Source organism: Suricata suricatta, unplaced genomic scaffold (genome assembly GCF_006229205.1).
Source record: "Suricata suricatta isolate VVHF042 unplaced genomic scaffold, meerkat_22Aug2017_6uvM2_HiC HiC_scaffold_94, whole genome shotgun sequence".
NCBI classification, from domain to species: domain Eukaryota; kingdom Metazoa; phylum Chordata; class Mammalia; order Carnivora; family Herpestidae; genus Suricata; species Suricata suricatta.
This window is the reverse complement of record NW_021916887.1, coordinates 12,608-21,191: the sequence shown is the minus strand read 5'-3', so window position 1 is coordinate 21,191 and position 8,584 is coordinate 12,608. Positions and strand designations below refer to the sequence as shown.

The 8,584-nt window shown below is 46.4% G+C and overlaps 1 protein-coding gene across 3 annotated transcripts; it reads left to right on the top strand.

Annotated features, from left to right (window-relative positions):
• The first annotated feature begins 2,064 nt into the window (after positions 1-2,064).
• TMEM254 (transmembrane protein 254) lies at positions 2,065-7,427 on the top strand. 3 transcript variants are annotated; one of them, XM_029931625.1, is made up of 4 exons: positions 2,065-2,179; positions 4,497-4,600; positions 4,800-4,859; positions 5,713-7,427. In XM_029931625.1, the coding sequence occupies exons 1-4, from the start codon at positions 2,090-2,092 to the stop codon at positions 5,831-5,833; spliced, it is 375 nt and encodes a 124-aa protein (XP_029787485.1). In that variant the 5' UTR covers positions 2,065-2,089; the 3' UTR covers positions 5,834-7,427. The 3 variants fall into 3 exon arrangements, with proteins under 3 accessions (XP_029787485.1, XP_029787484.1, XP_029787486.1); XM_029931624.1 differs by lacking the exon at positions 2,065-2,179 and adding an exon at positions 2,414-2,563; XM_029931626.1 differs by lacking the exons at positions 2,065-2,179; positions 4,800-4,859 and adding an exon at positions 2,414-2,563.
• Positions 7,428-8,584: the final 1,157 nt, after the last annotated feature.

The window sequence follows — 8,584 nt, the reverse complement described above, 5'->3', positions numbered from 1 at the left end:
GAGAAACCATAAAATACCTAGGAATAAACCTAACCAAAGATGTAAAAGACCTGTATGCTGAAAACTATAGAAGACTTATGAAGGAAATTGAAGAAGACACAAAGAAATGGAAAAACATTCTGTGCTCATGGATTGGAAGAATAAACATTGTTAAAATGTCATTATTACCCAAAGCAATTTACACATTCAATGCAATCCCCATCAAAGTTGCACCAACATTCTTCTCAAAGCTAGAACAAACTATCTTAAAATTTGTATGGACCACAAAAAACCCCAATAGCCAAAGTCATATTGAAGAAGAAAACCAAATGGGAGGCATCATAGTCCCAGACTTTAGCCTCTACTACAAAGTTGTCATCATCAAGACAGTATGGTATTGGCACAAAAACAGGCACGTGGACCAATGGAATAGAATGGAGTTTATTATTTATAAAATTTATCTATTTATTGAGAGAGAGAGAGAGCATGAGCATGAGTTGGGGAGAAAGAGAATTCCAAGCAGGCTCTGAGCTGCCTTCACAGGGCTTGACACAGGGCTTGACCCTATGACCCTGAGATTGAGACTTAGTGGAGATCAAGAGTTGGACACTCAACTGAGCCACCCAGGTGCCCTGTGGAATTCATTCTTCAAACCAGAGCCCAGGGGCGCCTGAGTGGCTCAGTCAGTTAAGCACAGGACTCTTGATTTTGGCTCAGGGCATGATCTCATGGTGCATGGGTTCAAGCCCCACCTCAGGCTCTGCAGTCACAGTGCAGAGCCTGCTTGGCATTCTCTCTCTCTCCCTCTTTTCCTCCCTTTCTTGCACTCACATGCATTTGTGCTCTCTCACAATAAACAACTCTCTCAAAATAAACAAACTTTAAAATAAAAAAAAAAAGTAGTCCAATACACTCATGTTAAAAAATGAGGGAACAGAACCTCGGCTGTTCCGTGTCAAGTGAATAGGTTATGGAAATATTCTACACCTCATAGAGTCCTTGAGTGCCAGAACATTCAGCTACCACTTGACTTCCAGTAGTCCTGACCACTTACATGACTTTGAACATTTCTATGTGCTGTTTCCTCTTCTTCCCTGTTAAGGACAATAATCTACTGCGCAGAGTTGTTTTCAGAATCACACTTAGCACAGGGCCTGACACAGGGCTCAGTAATTATAATCAAAACTTATAAAGCACTACCGGTGGGACACTTTTGCGAGTGCTGTTACTATAGGTAGGTATTAACTCATTTAATCCACCCAAAAGCCCTGAGGTAGGAACAGATATATCCCCATTTTACAGAGGGAGAAACTAAGACCCCACTCAAGACTTAATACCTAACATAACTGCAGCTCCATTCTCCACCCCACTCCCCGATGTAAACTTCAACCAGCTAAACTGGACTTTCTTGGTCAACCCCTTTCCTTTTGGCAGGGAGACATTACCTAAAACAATGCAATCCTTGCTAATAAAGTCCCTTTTTAAATTCCCTTTCTCTGCCTTAAAACAAAAAAAAACCCCAAAAACAAAAAAAAATCTTTTCTTCTCCGCAACTCAGCAGAGTTCCTTTTGATTTGCTAGATGGGTGCTGCCCCATTCAAGAATCCTTCAGTAAAGTCAATTTGATCAATTACTCACTCGATTTTTTTTTCTTATTTAATACTGACTCTGTGCCCTTACGTCACAAATGAGTGGCACTGGCAGGACTTAAACCCAAGTCGTCTCTTCCACGGCCCCTGCTCTTAAGTGCTGCGCTGTATGATTCTATACATCTTCACTAATGAAGAGGAAGAGCTTCCATTCCCCCGGACTCGTGGTTATTGGAGGGGGAAAGCATCATGTATTCCAACATTTTCCTCTTAAGCCCAGGAAAGATGCCACACACAGAGCGGGGTCTTCCCTGCGAGACGATGACTGGCCCATCAGGCCAGAGCCCAGCAAGCCTCGCTGTCCGAGTTTCCCAATCGCCCAGCAAGCCTCGCTGTCCGAGTTTCCCAATTGCGGGAGCAAGGAGCAAGAAGGGAGGAGCGCTCGACCAGACCCCGCCCAGGCCCCGCCCCGCCTCCCCTCCCCGTGCCCAGCATCGCAGTCTCGCAGCTGTGCTGCAAAGATGGGGACAGCGGCAGGCGGTAAAGCGTACTTCCAGAGGGGCAGTCTGTTCTGGTTCACCGTCATCATCCTTTCATTTGGGTATTACACGGTAAGGGTAGCGGCCGCCCAGAGCGCTCCAACGAGCTGAGATAGCGCTGCTCCGAGCACGGGTCGCAAGCTAGCAGGGCCGGAGGGGTCGCGCAGGCGCAGTCGGGCTCGGAGCCCAGTGGGAGGGGACCTGGCCCTAGGAAGAAGACGCAGGCGCACTCGTGTGCCCGCGCCTTTCCTGGTTCTCGCGGTCCTGAGAAACCAGCTTTCCAGGCTTTGTCGGGATGGGGGGGGGGGGGGCGGTTCCCCATCCCACGATTCAGTGTATAGATCTTTCAAGATGGTGGTGACGAAGTCCGAGGCCGGCAGGGCTGCTTCTGCCTACTTCCGTCGAGCCAGACGTTTGCCCTCGCTGGTCACCCTCCTGGGACTGGGCTATTTTGCGGTGAGGCTTAGGGAGGGGTTGGCGCATCTGTTTTGGGCCGCGAGGCCCTCGTAGGGCGAGGGGTGCTCAGGCAGCGAGGTCTCGCGCTTGCGCGCCCGGTGGTTGCCTAGGTTACTAGTATAAGCGGAAGGTTGGTGGGCTCACGGGATGGTGTCCGCCGCAGCGGTTCTGCCTTGAGTCTTCGCCCCTCTGCGCTTACTGCGGCAAAACCGAGCGTGAGGAGAGTTCACCGAGGAAGAATTCGCGTTGACAGGCTGCCGTCGGCCTGCCGGCCCAGGATAGGGCTTCCGAATCAGAATGTTTGAGACAGTTGGTTGGAAAACAGGGATAAACCTAAAGAAGAGATAGAGAGGATATAAATGTTAAGGCATAGATGTGGGATCAGGAAGACAGGATCTCTGCTGAGAGGAGGAGCGACTTTTGTCTGGCTGACAGTTCGTTTAGAGGGTAAGAGGAAAGACGCCTGGAAAAGCAGGTTGGGGAGTAGGTAGAGAAGCAACTCTATTTGAATCTTGACCCTTGGACACTGGGGCTTAGAAGCGTGTTGTGTCCACAGTGTTGTATGTTGTCAAATCTGATCTCCTTGGCTCTGACTTCCCCATATGTACAATGGAGGGATCAAACTGGAGTTTTCTGGTTCTGCGTTCCTGACTAGTTAGAAAATAGATAGAGGAAAGGTTTGGGGACTTCAAATTGGGACATTATAGGGCTGCCAGATGCTGCCTCTTCCAGTTTGGTTTTGGAGGGTGCAGTGATATTTTAAGCTTTATTTAAATTTTAGATGTGTAACTCATATTTGGGAGCTGTAGGGACTGCTCTTGCCTGAGATCTGAACCAGACAATACGTTTTGGACCTATCTGTTGGCAATTATTATTCTTAGAAAAATCTGGCAGAGGTTACAATATAGAGACTCAAGGAAAGTTGATCCGATTACCAAACCTAATGTGATTAGGTAGTTGCTGTTAGCACTTCACAAACTTGACTCACATATTTTTTCAGCTCTCTGAGGTGGATCATTCCTGGTTGTAGAGGTAGGAAAAGTGAAAGGAGAGAAAGGAATTCTAAGTTAAATGGGGGTTTAGTTCAAGCCATAGCTTCTGCAGTAAAGAAGCTAGCCAAGGTGTGGAAACTTAAACATTTATTAATAACCTGTATAAAATAATGTTTTGGGTGGAATTCATTTAGAATAGAAGTCATCCAGCCTGGACTCTGAGTCTGATAACCACATAGCTCCTGGGTGTAAATTTCCCACTAGAATAGCTTTTAGGAAATGTTCAGTGGAGGGGCTCCTGGGTGGCTCAGTCGATTAAGCTCCTGACTGTTGATTTAGGCTCAGGTCATGATCTCACAGTTTTGTGAGTTCAATGCCCACATCAGGCTCTGTGCTGACATTGTGGAGCCTGCTTGGGATTCTCCTTCACTCTCTGTCCCTCCCCTGCTCGCACTGTCTTCTCTCTCTCCTAAAATAAATAAACTTGAAAGAAAGGAAGGGAGGAGAAAGAAAGAAGCAAGGAAGGAAGGAAGGAAAGAAAAGAGAAGAGCAGAGAAGAATGGGAGCCCAGATGACTTAACTCAGAGTTTCCTTGGTCTTCAGTTGTTTTTGTAGAATCAGGATTATTTCATAGTTTTTCTCAAAAATAAACATGTGCTGGGGCACCTGGGTGGCTCAGTCAGTTAAACGTCCAACTTCAGCTCAGGTCATGATCTTGCAATTCATGGGTTCGAGCCCCGCGTCAGGCTCTGTGCTGACAGCTAGCTCAGAGCCTGGAGCCTGCTTCAGATTCTGTGTCTCCCTCTCTCTTTGACCCTCCCCTCCTCACGCTGTCTCTCTCTCTCTCAAAAATAAATAAAATCATTAAAAAAATTTTTTAAATACACATGTGCTGATTTCAGTGACCAAATAGGTATTTTGTGCCTCTGATTCTCTTTCAGTGGGTTGTCTTCTGGCCTCAGAGTATCCCTTACCAGAGCCTAGGGCCCCTGGGCCTCTTCACACAGTACTTGGTGACCCATCATCACACGCTCCTGCACAATGGGTAAGGAGAGCTCGGGAAGTGGGATGTGGTCCGGTCCCTGCAGCTCCAGCGCTACTGCAGACCTGGAAAGCCTTCCCTTGCCTTTGGACATCTAAGACTGTTGCTAGTTCACATTAAGGCCCCTTTCTTTTTGAGGTTTCCGTGTTCGATTTCATCAGCAGATAACCGTGACCTTAAGCTAGACTGACTTTTGTTTCAGGTATTGGTTTGCCTGGCTGATACATGTGGGAGAGGCCTTGTATGCCATGGTCTTGTGCAAGTAAGTGTTGGGGGGTGTTTTGGGGTTTTTTGTCTTTTTTTCTTTTGCAAGTAACTATTTTTAGTAGGTCTTTATCATTTTTCTCTTGGTATCTGATATAAGTTAAGAGTAGCCACATTTAAATAATTCATGCACTTGTAGGCCGAGAGCATTCTCAGAGTAGGGTTGAATCTCCACGACTAATAGTGAGCCTAGCCCAGAGGGCGTACTCAGTAAATATTTAACAAATGGATTCATTTCATTTGTGTTGGCTAGTCAATCATTGAGTGACTTAATTTAGATGATTTTTCTCTCTTTTAAAAAATTTCTCTGAATAGTCCCAACTAGAGCAAAAGATCTGGAGTTTGCTTTCTAGTTTGAAAAAGAGCCATGTTAGGGGCAACTGCGTGGCTCCATCGGTTGAGCATCCAACTTCGGCTCAGGTCATGATCTCACAGTTCATGGGTTCCAGCCTCACATCGGGCTCTTTGCTGATGGCTCAGAGCCTAGAGCCTGCTTTAGGTTCTGTGTCTCCCTCTCTTACTGACTGTCCCCTGCTCATGCTCTCTCTCTCTCTCTCTCTCTCTCTCTCAGAAATAATTAAATGTTTAAAAAAAATTTTTTTTAATAAAAAAAGAAAAAGAGCCAAGGTTTTGACATAGGCCAGTGATCCTCAGTCCTAGTTTCATGACGGAATCGACTGAGGAACCTTCTTGAGAGATCTTGATGTGGTAGGCCTTGTTTCTGTATTTCTTTCTCTCAAAAACAAACATTAAACAAATTTTTTAAAATAAATAATAAATTAAAAATGGAAGACTAGCTCTTATGAAACCATAAATTCTGGTGGTTAAGTTTCTCTCTTTCTTATTTTTAGGTCTAAAGGCATCACGGACGGCCGGGCTCAAGTCCTCTGGTTCCTACAGACTTTCCTCTTTGGGGTGGCGTCTCTCTCCATCTTAATTGCTTACAGACCAAAACGCCAAAAACAAACTTAAGGAAGATTTTCAAATGCTTTCCCTACACTTTTGACCTTCAACGTTCCTATTTTGGGGGCAAGGTAGATACTGACTTGACTTGATGTTTCTACTTTCTGGAAGTTTAAGACCCTCTAGTTAGTCATTATTTCATATGCTCTGGTTGAGCTGACTCAGGACAAGAAAGGATTTAAGCTTCCCAGTTCTGCAGTCTGACCTCTCAGACAGGGCTTCTGTCTACTTCTTGAGGTCCTTGGCAGGGCTGGTGCTCATTCTGTCTGGTTGAAGCTGTACCCTAAAATTGCTTGTTGGTATAATTTTGCTCCCATCTTCTGACTAAAATACTGCCCTTGTCACCCCTTCTTAGCGCGCCTCTCCCCCAGTTTTCTCCCACCTTTCTGAGCCAAGGCAGGGTGACGTTTCCACGATGCATTAGTTCCACGCACAGTAGGCATCTGTGAGGCAGGATTGTATCCTCTCGAACTTCCTTTTCTTGCACCACCAAGAAAGATCAGAAAGATGAGCAGGTGCGCGGAGTGGGCCAGGCCGAGCAGTAACACAGAGCCACAGAGGACACGCTGAGTGCGAGAGGACAGGATTGGGGAACGCCTCCTCTGATCCTGCCCGCCCGAAGCCAGCCTTCCCTCCATGCGGCCTCTAGGACATGGCACGCTGGTGTGCAGGGGTTCGAAGGCCACTGCTGGAAAGCTCCTTCCGGTCAGGATCACATCTTAGATTTTTGTTTCAGCACCTGGCCCACTGCCTTGCACACAGGTGTCCCAGCAGTGTTTCCTGGATGAAGGACGAAAACTGATGTCACTTTCCACGTGTTCGGTGTCATCCCAGTTCTATGGAAACTGCAGAGCCCACTCAGTGTACTCTCTTCTCAGAATCACAGGGCGCCCTTGGCTGGTAGCGCCACCTCTCTGTGGGTCCCCCTGTAGGAAGCCTGTCTCTTTTTCTTAGTCGTTTCCTCCTGACCCTGTAACATCTCCCTCCAGCTCTGGCTTACTCCAACACACACGTTTCTGAGCCAGAGATTCTAACTGGAAGCTACTGACTACCTCTCCCATTCACGTGATTGGGCCTTCTTACTACTGACTGGTCAGGGCAGGAGGGTCACTGACTCTGACCCCTGACCTTGGCAGAATGACTCAGTCACCCAGGAGCCATTAAGGTGCCTTTCCAGGAGGACCTGTTCTCCAGGGCCTAGACCGTATTTTCCTTGTATGATGCAGGAGGGCATCTTATCTGTTTTAAGCAAGCGTTTATGAGAGGCAGCCCCCCTTGCCCCAGAAGAGGCCCCCACGGAAGAGCGCAGCCCTGAAAGGTGATGGACTATGAATTGTTTCTGGTGGCGATCACTTCCTACAACTAAGTCTCAGTTTTTCCAGTTTCTCTGGTGGTGAAGGGTTGCCTTTTGGTGAAGAGAAAGGGTTTTAATCATGAGTTAAGTGTCATGGGAATCTAACCCAGATTTTTTAAAAGCACGGCCCTCTCAAAAGAGAAATAGTAACGACAATAGTACAGTAATGGCGACAGTAACAATATGGCAGATTATTGAATGAAATGGATTAACTTGAATAAATGCTTTGAATTGCCTTCTCTATTCAAATGTTCTTTTGTATGTCAGTTTTGTTACTGTCACACATTTGATTCTACTCTTTTCCAAGGAGACTATTATGGAACTGTTTGTACAGTTCAGATATCAAGGCTTTGTTTTCCACTGATAAATGTAGAACACCCTAGTTGTAGGGCATATGCTGCTCGTTATGTTTATAGAGCTGCCCAGAGCCCACGCACACTGAGCTGTGAGGGGACATGAGTGTCTCCTTTCACTGCAGGATTTTGTTTTCATTTATATATTTTTTTTAATCCTTATTTATTTTTGAAGCAAGAGAGACAGCAGGAGCAGGGGAGGGGCAGAGAGAAGGAGACACAGAATCCGAAGCAGCTCCAGGCTCCGAGCTGGCAGCACAGAGCCCAATGTGGGGCTCAAACCCACAGGCCAAGAGATCACGACCTGAGCGAAGCTGGATGCCCAACTGACTGAGCCACCCAGGCGCCCCTCATTTATATTTCATTCAGCATCTGATACAGTCTATGTAGCAGGCAAGAGGAATATTTTTACTTTTTTAAGTGCAAAAAGTATAAACTCCTATAATGTCACTTGGGGTATTACCATGGTTTACAGCAAAAAAGGATCTTCATGAGCAAATGGTGTAAAATCATTTTGTAGACCCAGAAACTGCATCCCGTTGTGGTGAAGTAACATCACCCGAGAGGCCAGACCCCAACTGGCTCTTGTGTCTCCCGCCTCTGCAGCCCAGGAGCATAGAAATGAAGTCTGTGAAGCATAAAATAAACAAATACAGAGACCTGTTGGCCTTGTGTGACAGTTGTAATGGTGATACGGGAGAAACATCCTTGTTGAGTTTGGATGAGAAAGGACCAGAAGCATCTTAACGGAAGCAACCGTGGAAGGCAGACAAACGAACGTGTTTTCTTCCTCACCTCCTTACCCTCCCCCATAGGTAGTTTGGAAGAACCAAAAAGAAAGGACTAATGGAAAAAACTAATGACCTCACAACTTCAACAGCAACAGGCCAGTGTATAGCTTCTTGTAAACGCTCATCTTGTTTAGGACTCCGGTCTACATCTAAACATGTTTTTCAAGCCACGGTTTTAAAACAGGGCTTGGGCTTAGGAGGTCATATTCCAGATGTGTAAAGAGGTTCTTTAGCAAAACAGCTGCCCATCTGCGGGCCTTAC

Coding starts and splice junctions, on each gene's coding strand:
- TMEM254 (XM_029931624.1), top strand. CDS start 2,459: ATGGTGGTGACGAAGTCCGAGGCCGGCAGGGCTGCTTCTGCCTACTTC. Junction 2,564..4,496: donor TGGGACTGGGCTATTTTGCG/GTGAGGCTTAGG, acceptor ATTCTCTTTCAG/TGGGTTGTCTTCTGGCCTCA. Junction 4,860..5,712: donor TATGCCATGGTCTTGTGCAA/GTAAGTGTTGGG, acceptor TCTTATTTTTAG/GTCTAAAGGCATCACGGACG.